At 38.8% G+C, this 16,421-nt stretch overlaps 1 protein-coding gene across 1 annotated transcript in view; it reads right to left on the bottom strand.

The window, feature by feature from the left end:
• The window catches only part of MRPS27 (mitochondrial ribosomal protein S27), a 48,355-nt gene that overhangs the window by 7,425 nt on the left and 24,509 nt on the right, over positions 1-16,421 (bottom strand). The window contains exons 5-8 of the mRNA XM_031602606.2: positions 6,096-6,210; positions 5,483-5,561; positions 4,164-4,279; positions 1,827-1,929 (exon numbers count right to left, since the gene is read on the bottom strand). Of these exons, the coding sequence (XP_031458466.1) occupies positions 1,827-1,929; positions 4,164-4,279; positions 5,483-5,561; positions 6,096-6,210 (413 nt within the window). The remainder of the gene's footprint in view (positions 1-1,826; positions 1,930-4,163; positions 4,280-5,482; positions 5,562-6,095; positions 6,211-16,421) is intronic.

Here is a 16,421-nt window from a genome sequence, read left to right on the forward strand (position 1 = left end):
TATTTTTTCCATCACCTGGAAATTTTATTCACATGGAAAAGAGGAAAAGTGGAGAAGTTTCCTAATTGTCTGGCAATTATAACAGCACTTCTAAGCAGGATTTCTGAACATCTTCCAGAACCTTCATAGACTCACTGTGCAACATGTGTCCGCCAAATAGGAGAGACTGGAATCACACCTGTAGTTTTGAGGTTCTACTCACATATGTATCAAGGCCAGATTGTATGAGATTAATAGTACATGCTCTGGATAACCCTACAGCTCAGTATTCTTATTTCTGGTTGGAACTTCCTGAGAGAAAATATAGGAGACCTGCCAAAATGAAATCTTGGTTCTTGATTTATGGTACTGTGCACTAAGGTCTTCATGACTTTAGCAGGACCTATGATGTGCAGCACTGTGGACAACATGGTGTTTCTTCTGAGGTGAACACGAGTAGAAAACATAAAATTCCCATTCAACACAGCAGAGGAAATCTACATGACATTCCAGTTTGTGAGTACTAACTGGCAATGAACATCATCCTAAGCTCTTGATTTTGTCATTATCAATGAAAAAAAAATACTATGACTTCAGTGCACCTTACCAGAGCTATGCATCCAAGTTCTCAATTGAATTTAAACTCTGATTGCAATAATACATGATTGTGAAAACACAACTTACTCTTCTTCATACAAAATAAGGCAATTTGTGCACAAAGCTTATAGACTACAGATAAATTAAAATAGCTAAGGTGCTTTAGGCCACTCTGTGCCTGAAGACATCTTTCACTCCTTCAGAGGTTAGTTCCATTAGTGCTGGCAAGATTGTGGAATATGTGACATAACAGTAAATAGCTTTTGATTTACTGAATGTCATTGTCATGGAAGAAGTACTACTTCTCACAAACACCGAAATTCACATCTACAGACACTACTCAATCAATCTATATGGTACAAAACTGAATGCCAGTTAACAGCAGTCCCATGGAATATCAGATTTCAGATTAATTTTCATATTTATCCCCCTTTTTGACTAAAAATGAGGTTTTCATTTTACAGTCATGATAAATCATAATCAGCAACCTAACTTTGTCACTGTGTATTGTATTTTGAGGTCATATTTTAAGAACATGTACACTTGTTATCATCCTGAATGAATTCTACAATAAAATGTAATACTGTAACGGAACAAATGCATAATCACACATTTTAAACTAATTTACTACTTTCAATCAAATAACCATTTTGCAGAGGACAAACGCTGTCTGGACTATACTCCTGTGAAGGAAATTCAATAATCACTTATTTCTTCTTTTCCATCCTGCATCCTCCTTCCCTTCTATCCTGAATGTACTCTGATCTAGCTGTTCTTCAAATAGTACTACATGTCATTAGCAGTGAAGGCTCCTTAAAAGATACAGGACAAAGGTGGTACTATCTGCTATTCACAACAGAAACTCTAATGTCATGGTGAGTACTAATACTTTATTTAAATATTCTAAACATAGTGTTTTTCAGGTTGTGGCCTCCGAACACCTTGGGGTTTAAGCATTATTTTGAGCTCCATAATTTGAAGTAGAAAAAAAGCTGATTCCTTATAACTGTCAATTTGTTTTTTGGGGGGGTTTAGTTGGAAAATATGTTGTTCCCTAAGCAAACCAACCTTACTCCTCTCTAAGATTACCTTCCTTCATTTGGTCTTAACTCTGAAATTGCTCCTCCCATGATTTCTACTTTTTCTTCCTCAATCTTTTCATCAATTATATTTTAGTTAAGCATAGACACCAGTTTAGTTCATCCAATGAACAAAAGAATAAATACGATTGCAAAGGAGGTAAAACTTACCAAGAAATGCATAACCATACAGCTGGGAGCTAAATCCCACAGTACTTGTTTGCTTTAGACCCGTCAGCACTAGTGATGCACCGAGATTTCTCTCCTCTTCCCACTGCAAATAGTAAACTAAGATGTAAACTAAGAATGTGTTCCTTGACAAACACAAACAAAAAAGTTGCAGCAGCTAAAGAAACCACTTGGCTTAATAATGTCTTACTAATAAAGTACAGAATCATGCAACAAATTCAGTGTTCAGTTACAGTACACATATCCAAAACAATAGTATATTTATGCAAAGGAACATCTTCTCAACAAAAATTAAATGCAAGGAGCCAACATTCTGAAGGGAAGTAAGTCAGTGTGTTTACATAAGGTTAAGAATTATATTGATTTACATTAGTCAAACTCTGCCTCTGTCCTGTATCTTCTCACATTTGCTTCAGTCTGATACTGCTTAAAACAAAAAATACATGCCTTCTATATTGGAAAAGTCTTTTCTTTTAAGTGTGTGATAAGATTCATCCTCCACTATATTCTGCTAGAATAGAAAATACTGAGAGAATAATATGCTGCTAGCAGCTGCTTCAAATCCTAGTGACTGATCAGACCAAATATGGCTAGAGCCCTAATCAGTAAGTATATTAAAACCACAAGAGAGCTGTGAATTTTATTCTGAAAAATTCCCTGCACTCCACTTACTCTTAAAAAGCACAGGGGTTTGACCTGGCTTAATGCAAGGAGGTATCTTTTTGAGATGTGGCATTTTTTGTGTCTCCATTCAGGTGCACATGAACTTACATATATATATCCAACAAAAAATACGATTATCTGACAACCAGGAAATGTATTTGTCTAACCTAGGAAAGAGATACAAGGGGATAGTTCTGTTTCCTTCTGAATTCAGTGTTCCTGGTGAATGTTACAGGAAAAGCAGATGAAACCAGAAGAGAACTTTAAGGGTACAGATTCTTTTGGGAGTTAGCATGTTTGGCTTCAAGAGCTGGAGAAATTGGGAGAACTTAATACCTTTGCAACTGAACATGGCAATCATACTGATTGTTTTCAGCAATCAAGCATGAAATTTTCCAGCGAGAGCTAAGACCAGTGTTTCAGCAGCGCTTACAGCAGCAATAAAATGGAAGCTCTTTACCACAAATACTAAGGACTAACATAGTCAGATTGCCTATGATACAGTACAAGTTAAAAAAAACCATTTTGTCAGTCTGCTGGCCCCTAAACTACAGCCAATGCTTTGTCTGCAACAGGACACCGGCTGACCTTTCATGCACCTTGGAAAGAAGGAATGGGGATTTTCACAAGCAGCTGACTTTCTACTCTCTCCACACTCTTTCCTAATTAGCCACAGAAAACTGGTGCTGAGCATTATGAAGTCTTGACTGGTACTCCCTATATTATATACCTACAAAAATATGACTTATAATGCTGTCCTTGAATGGAGTTATTTCAAAATACATACTAAATAGGTCATAGCTGTAAAAATAAGCGTGCTTTTTAAAAAGTGTTACATGTCCACACCACCTCTGCTTGCAAGTTCAGCTTTCAAGAAATACCACATGTATTGACTAGTGCCTCTCTTTGCAGTGAAGATACACAAAGACAAACAAACATAATAGGAAAATGCTTCTCACATACAAGTGATCGAGTATACTTGTCTTCTAGGGAATGGAGGAGAGAAAAGTGAATAGGGCAAATACACACCTCTTTTCATCAGTGAAAACTTAAATTACAACCCAACTGATTAAAATCTTATAAATACATTTTAACAAGACATATAGAGGCTTCAAGTACTTTTCTTAGGGATGGCAATAGGCTTTTGAAGATTTATGCCAAACTACAGGAGAAGTAGCTGCCTAAAATGATAGGAGAGCCCTTTGTAGTAAAGTTCTAGTGAAATGTTTTGTTACCAGGCTCCAATGGTGAGTAATACTCACCTTAACAGTGTCCTAAATAACAGGTTTTTGTTAACTGCATCCACTGACTCTTAAAAAGCACAAGAGTTTGACCTGCTTAATGCAAGGAGGTGTCTCTTTGAACTGAAGTGAATGTCACTTCATAACCTTACAATGATCATATACCACCTCTGAAAATCCTGACATGTCTTCAGAGAAAGGAACAACAAAAAGGGATGACGTGATTTGCTGGTTTTCCTCTTGCTTTTTTTTCCTTTCTTTTATAGTTGTCAAAATGATAAAGAAAACTTGCAAGCATTTTATTTTTTACAAAAACTTAAAGGAAAGTTTTTATTCAGAACAGACGCCCAGCTGACTACAACACAACATGTAGAAACAGAAGCTCCATGTATTGTTTTGAGTGTGGTCAGCTTACCGTATGTTCAGACTTGGTTGCTAGATACTGGTATAAAACATAGAGAGAAAGAAGCTGTGTTGAGAACTCATCAAAACTTTCTTGCAGCATGATTTCTGTAACTACTGATACCGCATCTGTGGAGGAAATAAACACACGTTAAGTGGAAAATTACACAGCTCCTTCTTCTGCATCCATTAATGTTCCCCAATGTTTTACTACTGTAGTGTTTTTGAAATAGTTAGGAAGAAATTTAAAGATTTCCTATGACTAACAGTAGAGAATTAGTCTTATCCACTTGGGTTGTTCTAACATGTCACGAGAAGGAGAATGCACAATCAACTGGATTACGTGTAAAACAACAAGAAGCTTTCTAAACACATCTTAACCCATAGCTCTCAGACTTTGATTGCTTCTTTGCTCAGCCCTTCAATCATTAACTTTTTAAAAAAAATCTTCAAAATAACTTATTTCTTCTTGTATTTAAATTAAAAACAAAAGACCAGCTTAAATTCATTGCCTTCAAGGTGACTGGAGTGCATAGCAGAGAAGAAACTCTGTCACAGACCACCCACAGTATTCACTGTATTCAGCAAACAGTGCTTTCGAGGAGCTCCTCAGGGAGTTCCAGTGACACTCCCTCTCATGAAGGTCAGTTTTTTAAACTGAAAGCCTTGAGCCTGTCAGAGAAAAAAATATGGATAGAAAAAGGGCCTCTCAAAATAAAATATGTATTAACTTCCCACTCAAAACCCAGCAAAACCCTCAAGACAAAAGCTTCAGACAAGTCTTTCAACAATTCTATTTTCCCTCTCAGTTGTTTGGTTTGCAAAAGGTTTATGCAAAGAAAGATCACTGCGAGTCTATAGTGCAAAAAAATCTGCAGTGAAATGAAAACCTTAAATATTTGTCATCAAACATGAGAGGATTATTTTTCTCAGCACTTTCTCCAGTAACAAACAGGTCTAGACAAATAGCTCAGTTTAGATGCATAGCTTTTTGTATAGCTTACAAGTGGACAACATTGTTGAATTTTCACTAGCATCTCCTAACATAATATTAACATGTTAATTGGAATTCTGAAAGTTGAAGAAGATGGCTTACGTTTTGAATAGCATTAATGATCATAGAAACACTGAGTTGCATGTTTCAAAATCATACAATGAAAGAGATCCAACCTAAGTGATATATAAATATGCAGAAAAGTAGTTTAGATAAGGAAAGTGTGTTTTCAAGGTGAATTTAGAGAAAATATGGCTATAATATGTTAATACATAGGAAGGCTCTGCATATTTAAGAGCATACAACTGAGGATGAAGAGCTGGTATCTATTTTCTTACCCTCATATTTCTTCTGTTTTATAAAACAATCCAACAAAATATTGAATGTAAAATTATCTGGGAAAATTCCATATTGGACCTGAAGAGAAGAAGGAAAAAAATGAGTGAGAAAATCTGCTGTTCATATCTTTCAAAGCAGAGCGCTGCAGGTATCAGAAGGATCAAAACCATGGTGTTGCACACTGATGCAGTATGACAGTCAGACAATATAAGAAGCTTATTAGCATGGCTCCTGTGATGTGCACCTACTACCTTTCAGTTACAGGGTTTGTTTTAGCATTATGTCAAGGCCTTTGGGACTAAGAAAGGCACTGCCTACCAAGATTTTTATGTTCCATTTCTATTCAGTGTGCTCTAAACACCAGCACTACTTAAAACCAAAAAGCTCAAAGAGAAAAAAGAGGACAAAAAACTGTAAAGAGTTTTTACTGAAACTGAAGTTTGACTAGAGTTTCAGCAATCAAGTCAAACTTTAGTTTTTGTTTTGACAATTACATATCTGAATTTAAAACCACAGTATTCTTAACAGGCTGTAATAGGAATTCCAGGTAGGGCACAATTGTCTCAAAATGTTAATCAAATATAGTTATGGTTTTTCCTTGTAAAATCCTACCTTGTTTTTTAATGTGTATAAGGCTTTGTCTTGCGCACCATATTTTAAGCATTGTCTGATCCAACTGTGAATGGTCCAATCTCTCAAGTACCAGCAATTCGGACTATGCCGAAACCTAAAGGGTGATAAACAGTCCAGGTGACAATCGATTCGCTGAATCAGAATCACAGAAAAAAAACATCTGTAATCACAGAATCGCAAGGGTTGGAAGGGACCTCAAAAGATCACTGAGCCAAACCGCATCGCTAGAACAAGTACCCTACAATAGGTCGTACAGGTAGGAGTCCAGATAGGTCTTGAATATCTCCATAGAAGGAGACTCCACATCTCTGGGCAACCTGTTCCAGTGCTCCATCACCCTTACTTTAAAGTAGTTCTTCTTCCACATGTTAGTACAGAACTACCTGTGTTCAAGATTTAGGCCATTACTCCTCGTTCTATCGCTATGCATCACTGAGAAGAGCATGGGCTCATCCATTTGCCTCCCACCTCCCTTTAGATGTTTATAAACATTTATCTGATCCCCTCTCAGTTTTTGTTTCCCCAGGCTGACAAACCCAGGCTACTCAGTGTTTCCTCATATGAGAGATGCCCCAGGCCCTTTCTCATCTTTGTTGATGGACTCCTAGGAGATCCCTATCTTTTTTGAACTGGGTCATCCAGAACAGTAGATTAAATGTGGCCTCATCAGGGCAGAGTAGGGGGGAGGATCACCTCCCTCGACCTGCTGGCCACGCTCTTTCTAATGCACTCCAGGATACCACTGGTCTTCTTGGCCTCAAGGGAACACTGCTGGCTCATGGCCAATCAGTTGTTCACAAATCAATAATCAATAGACTGTGTTTTAATATTTCTGCCCTTCATGGTCTCAAATATTAATCTTCCTTTAACTTTGCAGCCAAACACTGCTCTTCAAAGAGCTAGTTAGTCTTTTAAGTAGAAGAAACAATATGCTGATACACTTTAGTAGTTTGTTTGAATGGAGAATCTGATCTCTTCACAAATGCAAAATACTTCAAATTTCTCACTTTCCAGAAAGTCTAATTCTTTTCCTCTGAGAAGAGGAATACCACAAAATAATAGCTTAGTACATTTATGATGGCAACTGAAATTGCTATCAACACTGTGGTACTTTTTAGCATTGTCCTTCTAATTGTAAAACACTGTATTATTAGTCTCTTCAAAATTCAGTGCTGCTGTACAACTGACAACATTAGCAAGTATCAGAATTAAATCAAAATACTGCTGCCTTTGAACCTCCAGAATTTGTATCTGGTATCTCCAAACACTTAACTCATACCTCACTTCAGTCACTTAAGAATTCACTGCACCTCTGCCTCCTCAGACTTTATTTGTATTTAGAAATGCTTCATCAGAGATGCATGCCTCAAGCACAAGGAAATTACTGGACATTCTTCCCCTACCTCTCTGCATCAGCTGCGCTAGCATTGCTCCTCATGGACTTGTTTTAATCAGTTCTGAGACACCTTTGTGCCATGGATTCAGCAGTGTTCCCAGGCAACTCACTCCAAACCTTAACCTTAAGGTCAGCCTTACTTAGCGATATATATGACTTACTTTGTGTCTGGAAATGTACTGACTAAAAGCATATAAAGCTTTATCTCTGATAAAGTCTCAAAAACCAATTACAAATCCAATGGTAGGAGCTACTGCCTTGATCCTGTGCTGAACCATGCTGACCTTGGTGTCAAGAGGTACACATAACTTTTCTCAATTCAAACTGAATGCATGAAAATCACGCTTAGTCCCCAGTGCAAAAGTGAATGCCACTTTCTGTAGTAAACATCAGTGACTGAGCTAGGCTCATGTGCAGATGCTTGCAGCCTCAAGCCAAGCTGCAGCACCATTTAGAGGCAGGGTTGGCTCTTCCATCTGAGTGAGCATCCTTTCCAGAACATTTATCAGATTAATGTGGCCACCAACTCTCTTTTTCCCCCCCACTGAATCTCTGCATATTGTATCCCATGGCTAAGGGCTACGCAGATTGCCAAGTCTGGAAAAGCATTCCTGTTATAGAGTCTACAGCATCCAAAAGACTTCAGTGCCAAAAGCAGAGCTAAACAAAGTCTAAATTTACTACTTCTTCAGTGGCACATGAAACCTCTCTCGTCAATATGAATTTAATAGAAAAAGAAAAGTCTGCTTTGAATATTAAATTATGAACATCCATTTTGTTGCTCTAATTACTTTCCATTTTCTTCCCTCTGGAATTCAAACACTGGGCAAGCAAGAATATATATTTAATTTCATTGAAGATCTGTTTCAATAATGCTTACAGGAAGCATCAATTACAGGAATTCGGATTTAATCATACGTTGATGAAACAATTATCTAATTGCTATACTGTTCCACCAGCCATTTAAGGTGGGTCAGAGCACAACACTAGCACCCAGTAACAAAGCTGTCTGCAACTTTTGAAGCTGCTTTATTAAATGGTTAATATTGTTTCAAAAGTGGAAACAACAATCATAAATATATATAACACTGATGCTCTCAAAAACTTAGGCCTTTCCTTTGATATAACCTTTATCATCCTTCCTACAAATTTGTTAGAGGGAAGTAAAACGGAGGTTTTAAAGGGTTTGAGTATTCACCTTTAAACCAATGTATATTTACTCTCAAGTATATTTATACTCAAGCATTCCACACTGAGAAAGAGCCTCCAGGACCTCATACATCTTGGGAATGCTACAGACTACTGTAATGCAGAAAGGCTTGTAGGTTCCCAATCACACTTGGACAGCAAAAGGTCAAACAAGAATATGGTGATATCTATGCAACGTGATGAAACTTATCACAGAATCATAGAAAGGCCTGGGTTGGAAGGGATCCAAAGGATCATCATAGAAAGGCCTGGGTTAGAAGGGATCCAAAGGATCATCATAGAAAGGCCTAGGTTGGAAGGGATCCAAAGGATTATCAATTCCCAGCTCTCCAAGAGATCCTCAGTCACGACAAGTTTCTGAAATCAATATGCACAAAATTCAGGCACACACTGCAAGAACTCTCTACAAAAGCCTGCATATATGCTTTGAAGGCCTGGGAGCACGTGTGTGGACACATGTTTATATGCATACACACAATCACAGGCCCTATAAGCCATAACTTTCATATGCTACTATTAATATCCATAATTTTGGACTCTGTCTCCACTGTGTTGGGTACTACTCAAACAGAAAACTCAAGGAGATTCCAAGACAAAGGATTTTTTAGTTAATCCTAACAATTCATTACAAAACAGTTGCATGGGAGTGAAAAAAGGGAAATGATGCTAAAAAAATGTCAACAAGTATCCATACGCATGTATACAAAATCCCTCAGCATTACACACTTTCATTAACCTAAGATGTAGTAGAAGGAGAACTGGAAGTTAAAGAGAAATAAGCATGGTGAAATCTTTAATTGTTTCAATCCATATTATGCTGAGATAAGTTCTGTCTGTGTTCTGTAAGATGAGACAAGAAACCAAGAGTATCAGTTTTCACATCTGACCGAAGTAAACTAAACAAATGTAGCAGACATTTTTATTTCAAATGGAACAGTGAAAGAACGAGATTGCTGGTCATTTTGAATCTTCCTCCTCCTCCACAAGACACAGAACAGGATATAATTACACAAGGAAATGTGTTTGGAGACAGATGAAAGGACAAAAGGAAGTTAAAACCACAGAAAGCAGAGGATTCAGAGTGAATTAAATAAAGGAAGCCTCCAGCAATTGCTGTGTGTTTAATGGATAGACCAGGAGGTTATCTTGCCAATGTCTGCTGCTGACTTCATTTTTCTAAGAACTAATAAAACATGGGAAGAACAAGGTTCTTATAATGTATTCAGAAAAGGCAAGGAGAAACATCCACAAGGCTATTAGGGGAGGTCATTGTTGGTACACCCTCATGTGAACAGCTGAAGAATCAATATGATGATCTTCCTCATCAGTGACCTGAGAACATCTTGTCCCACAGAGAATGGGAAGTGTCAAAATCACTGCAAATTTAATAGCACATGATGCAATGGTACTAGAATTCTCCTTTTATTCAAAAATAGTTCAAGTGATCCAGTACAGAAACTTGATTTTCATGAAAACACTACTTTTTATTGCATAATGATGATTATTATGTAGAAAAGATACTGTGAGTATACAGTACAAGGCAACCAGAGTACTTTTAGCTAACCAAGTGCACACTGTCTCTTGCTCACAAACTGACCTATCAGGCTAAGAATGCATTCCTAGTTTAGTAATTCCCTGCACAAGGTCCCAGTGCTAATTACTTACAACAGTGCTGAAGTGCTCGTGCTGTGTTAAAGAAACTGAACAATGGTAAAGTTTATCAGGCGCTGAGAGTGTCTTACGAAGTACTTTCAACTCAGCAAACATTGGTTTTCTCCCAAAACACAGAAATGCTTCCTACCACAGTTCTTCCTTTCTTTTAAATGGTCTTTCAGATTTGTTTGGTGCCATCAAGTGGTCATACAGTCTAGTGCTGCTTTCACATACCTTCCATTTTCAAGAGAAATAATACAGCAAAAATGAAAGTAAAGAGAAGGACTAAAATGCCACACTGCACTCTTTTTCCTACATTTGTTGCAAGAGTGTTTGTTGTTTTGGGACAGCCACAAATGAGGAAGATTGTGAAGGAAAATTTGGGTATATTTCTTCTGCAGAAGTATACCATCAGGTACTGCTCGACTGTATGAACATAAAGCTAGCTCAGCAGATTCTCCGCTAAACAGACTCCTTTTTGGACTCTATGGCTTTCCTGAGGGTGTATCCAACTGCTGGTACTGCCAGAGGCTGTCCTTGTGCAAATCATAATGTTTCTTTTTCTCCCATCTGTGAAACAGAGCTTCTATTTGTCTAATATGTCTGACCTAACAAGAAAGTATTTTGTTGTGACCTAAACTTGCTGTGCACTCAACAATATAATCTCTTAGGCCTGCAGATCTCTTGCAGACTTTCTAAACTTCACCTGCATTTTGCTGTGCTGATTTTTAGTTTCCATGTTTACGATTGCTCCAAAATCAATACCTCATATTTGTTTTCATGGAAACTACAATCGATACAAGAGCACAGAACACTGTTTGACAGACCAAATCCTCAGCTACAAAATGCTATTTTTCAACATAGGCATCACCTCTAGCTATGCATTTTCACTACTGATGAACAAGAGCCTACATGCTGAGCTCATCAAAAATATGCACCAGTGGAGGTGGTTGACCCACTGGTGCCAGCACTGAAATGCACCACTCTCTGCCTCACTGCGCTCCCATCCATTGGTCTTCTGAACAGCAGTGGGTGCCATTTTTTCCACATGGAGAAATTCAGTGGCACATCTTTTCTTCACATGCACCCCTATGTCAAACACCATTTTGTTACACTGCCCCTCTGCTGCTATCCATCACAGAGCAACAAAATGTAACAGAATATTTCAGGGAAGGTTCAACCTCTACTGCCATGCTAGGAACAGCCGTCTGTAACATTGTTGGCCAACACAGGAGCCATTACTTTTGGAGCAGCCCTTATATAAAACACCTTCCCTAAATAAAATCTCCTGTACAATAACGCTTTCTTATGTGTTACAGATTCCTAAACTGTCTTCTGCCATATTGCAAAGTACAGAAATTAAAACAAAAGGACACTAAGTACTGTCCATTCTTTTATTATTTCTAATATAGACCACTGAAATGCATTCATCTGCTTTCCTCAGAGTTTAAACCCCAAAGTTTCATATACTGTTAGTACACTAGTACATTCTGCTCCTATTTCTAGGAAGGAGCCCAGCTTGTGACTGCAGTAAATCTGTTCCATCTAGTTTTCAGATCTCTCATATTTCTTTAAGAATTAGAAGTAGTTTGCATGTCCACTTGCTTTAACTGTGAGAGTGCACATTTTTTCTCATTCTCTTATAAGTCTAAAAAGTCTGAAAGTAAAATGTAAGGAGTTTTCAAATGAAAAAAATATCCTAAGAAATATCTCTGAGAGTCAGGAGAAAGCTTTTTCAGTGGAATGATTCCAAAGACACCTCACATTTTACACAAGTCATACGATGCTGTGAAGTTCCTTGGTAATGCCGTGGTTTTTACTTCACAGGCACATTTTTTTAAGCATAATGATCAAACAGATTCCATGCAGGCTTAGCTTAGAAACTGGAAGGTTAAGGAAACGTCACCCAGAAGTCTCCCTTTGTTTGTGGTTTCAAGCCATGGGCCCTGGGAACAATCCTCTGCATTTTAAATGCAGAGGCATTGCTCACGTGTCAGTGTAAAAGAAAAAAAAAATTTACTGATTGTAATTTCCACCCATGCATGAAAGAAACTACTTTTCTATTTCTTTTTTGCCCACTTCTGGGTCTAAAACTTTCTTTGCATCATTTTAAAAATGTCACATATAATCATATAAGTTCTACAGGAAACACCTCGTATATTAACTGCTAACTCAAGTGAAAGCTGAGGGAACACTTCTGTGGTGAAATTAAAAAAACTCAAATAGTATACATAGTAAATTTATTTTTAGCTGATGATGTCTGTATATTTTCAGAAAGCATATGCATACTTTCTAACAAAAGAAGAGGAGAGGTTAAAAAAAGTAAATAAGATAGCTATAATAGAGGATAGTCTAATGCTCTGTATTCTATACAGGATCCAGCATGCAAATTCCCTAAAAAAAACCCCAGCATTTGTTTCAATTTTTATTGACTGTCTACAGACTTGATTGCTTCAACAAGAAAAAATAATTCCTCTAAATTAGGCTCGCTCTACCTACACATGAATGCATATTTCTTGCATAGTATTTTTTTATTCAGGAGATATGCGGAGCTCTAACATTACCGATGAATGCAACCTCAAAACAGGCCTCATTTCAGACACTGAGAAGTGACAGTATAGAAGCACGTTCTAAGATTAAATCTGAACAGGAGACCTCCAAGAATGTTAGCAACATGCAGTCTTGCTTTCCAGGTATACACGTTCATCTTTTATTTCTACTTATCCCAGTGATTCAGTCTCGTTTTTTTCTTAACCTTACACTTGGTAAACCACATGAACTGAGATGTGGCAGTACATACTACACAGTCCCTCAGGCATTTTCAGGACCTTGCTATGGTAATCAACCTTTCCTAACAACTGAAGGGACTGAAATCACCTCTCAGTAATGTCAATGTACCTATTTATAACACTGCACAACACCACCATTCTGCAAAGAAAGCTCAGCTTTTCTTTCTCAGCTCTGCAGTCTTTTTAATATCATCTGTCATACACAGCAATCAACTACATGTTGGCCAGGATTTTGTGCTTCCTTTACCACCCTAACTACTTTTTCTGACAGTCAATTCTTGGAGTTGCTTAATGAAATGGCAAGCTCACTTTCTGACAGAAAAGGCATTTCTGCCTATTGTTATCAATCTCCGTCAGTACATCACTAAAAAATCATCTTCATCTTGATAGATTTAAGGCATTCTTGCAAGTAAACAACAATCAACAACATTAACAACTAAAAAAAAAAATAAAATCAAATAGTCACGAACCCTAGTTATATGTTATAAATTTCATTAAAATGTTTGAATGGAAGAGCAGCTTTCTGCAGCACAAAAGAAAGGTTCAACTCTCTTTTAGTCTTAGGGAGTAAAGGGATCCAAGATGGCTGGTCGCTCTTCAAGAAGGAAATCTTAAAGGCGCAGGAACAGGCTGTCCCCCCAAGCCACAAAATGAGCTGGCGCGGAAGAAGGCCAGTATGGATGAATAGGGAGCTATTCTTGAGGCTATGAGAAAAAAAGAGAATCTAACTCCTGTGGAAGAAGGGACAGGCAACTCAGAAAGATACACATCTGTTAAGATGTGTAGAGAGAAAATCAGAAAGGCAAAAGCCCAGCTTGAACTCAACGTGGCTACTGGAGTAAAAAGGAGCAAGAAACTCTTTTACAAATACATCAGCAGTAAGAGGAGGATTAAAGAGAATCTTCATTCTTTACTGGATGAGGCTAAGAATGTGACTACTGAGGACAAGGAAAAGGCAGAGGTTCTGAATGCCTTCTTTATGTCTGTCTTTAAAGGTCAGACCAGTTATCCTCAGGGTATTCCACTCTCTGACCTGGTAGTCTTGGCTGGGGAGCAGACTAAACCCCTGTGACTCACGAGGACGCAGTCAGAGACCTAACACTCCAACTGGACTGTCATAAGTCCATGGGGCTGGATGAGATTCACCCAAGAGCGCTGAGGGAACTGGCAGAGGTGATAGCCGAGACGCTTGCCATTATCTATCAGCGCTCCTTGTTGACTGGTGAGGTCCCAGAAGTCTGGAGGCTTGCCAACATGACTCTCATCTACAAGAAGGGTTGTAAGGAGGATCCGGGGAACTACAGGCCTGTTAGCCTGACTCAGTGCCAGGGAAGATTATGGAACAGACTGTCTTGAGGGAGATCACATGGCATGTGCAGGATAACCGGGGGATCAGGCCTAGCCATCACTGGGTTCACAAAGGGCAGGTCCTCCTTGACCAACTTGATCTCCTTCTATGATCTAGTGACCCGTCTGGTGGACGAGGGAAAGGCTGCTGACGTAGTCTACCTAGACTTCAGCAAAGCCTTTGACACTGTCTCCCAAAGTATTCTCCTGCAGAAGCTGGCAGTTCGTGGCTTGGACAGGTACAGTCTTGGCTGGGTAAGGAACTGGCTGGAGGAATGGGCCCAGAGAGTGGTACTGAGTGGAGCTAAATCCAGCTGGTGAGCGGTCGGTCACAAGCGGTGTTCCCCAGGGGTCGGTGCTGGGGCCTGTCCTCTTCAATATCTTTATTGATGACCTGGATGACAGCATTGACTGCACCCTCAGTAAATTTGTAGATGACATCAAGTTGGCTGGAATTGTTGACCTGCCTGTGGGTAGTGAGGCCCTACAAAGGGATCTGGACAGGCTGGATAGCTGGGCTGATGCCAATGGGATGAGGTTCAACAAGGCCAAGTGCTGGGTCCTGCACTCTGGCCACAACAACCCTGGAGGTGTTCAAATAATGCTTGGATATTGTGTTGAGGGATATGGTTTAGTGAAAACTATTGATGATAGGTAGATGGTTGGACTGGATGATCTTGTAGGTCTTTTCCAACCTTGATGTTTCTGTGATACTTTTATGTAAATTTAGAGAAGAACCACTCAAAATGCAACAGATCCAGAGCCTGCAGCAATGTCTGAAGCTACTTACTGAGATTCCTGCCTCTGAAATGTACCTGAATTTATTGTCCTGCCCTCCACTGACAGTCAATGTAACAACTGCAGTAACAACTCTTCCAGCAGGTCACAACAGGCAGCCATGAACCTCTCTAAAGCAGAGGGGAAGATTCCTTCAGACATCTTTATCAATGTCAGTATCCTACAGGCTTGCACTGAATTCCTCTAAACTTCATACTAAATTCCTAGCCAGAGTGGAAAAAGTGCAGTACAGATCCTGTGCTAAAACAACATACTACTTCTTCGGACAGCATTTATTTAGGAAAATCATTCTAGACTGTAAGATACATTTGCTAAAAGCTCTGGAAATATCCAGCTTCATTCAAAATACTTCAAAACTACACACTCCCCAGCAGAACAGGAATGGAAGTTTACTTCTGCAAAAATACATTTGCTTCCAGTACGAGCAAGGTTTTCTTAGGTAGGCTTGGGTGAAGGTTCTCTCTACAGTACAACTTGATAAAACATGCAATTAATTACAGGCTTTTTCTAGCTCAAAACTAAAGGTGCTAACATCTGAAATTCTGGTACAAACATATTTTCTACATTTAGAACATAATGCTTAAGAAAGTTAGGTTAAAGGGAGGGCTGGGGGAATACTCAGGCAAAGAACTCACAGAGTACCTCAGCCTTCTCAATAGCTATTGTAGCCAGTTCTCCTTTCTCATTTAGCAGAAAGGGTATACTTTTTGGCCTGTCTCTTCTACCTGTAGAATTCCCTCCTGTTGTTTTTAACATCAATTGCCAAGTTCAGTTCCATCAGTGCCTTGGCTTTCCTAATCTCATCTCTGCATGTCCAGGCAACATCCCTGTATTCTTTCCAGGTGACATACCTGCAACCAAATTATCAATAGCCAGAACTAGTGGTTAAGCACCAGATGAAAAGGCATGGCTAACACAGGGAGCTCAGGCACAAGCAGTGCACCTGAGAAGAATGGGTGGAGCTCTACCCTCTTCAATCTCATTTAAGGGTTACCAATCAGGGGAGCAGCATCTCTTTGGATAGATAATACTCTTTTTGAGCTGTCACTGGTTATTGGAAGGGGGTGAGCCAGTTTTTCTTCTTTATTATACACCATAGCTCTATAGTGCTTG

The sequence above is a fragment of the Phasianus colchicus genome, chromosome Z (assembly GCF_987193195.1).
Source record: "Phasianus colchicus chromosome Z, bPhaCol1.hap1.1, whole genome shotgun sequence".
Classification (NCBI taxonomy): Eukaryota; Metazoa; Chordata; class Aves; order Galliformes; family Phasianidae; genus Phasianus; species Phasianus colchicus.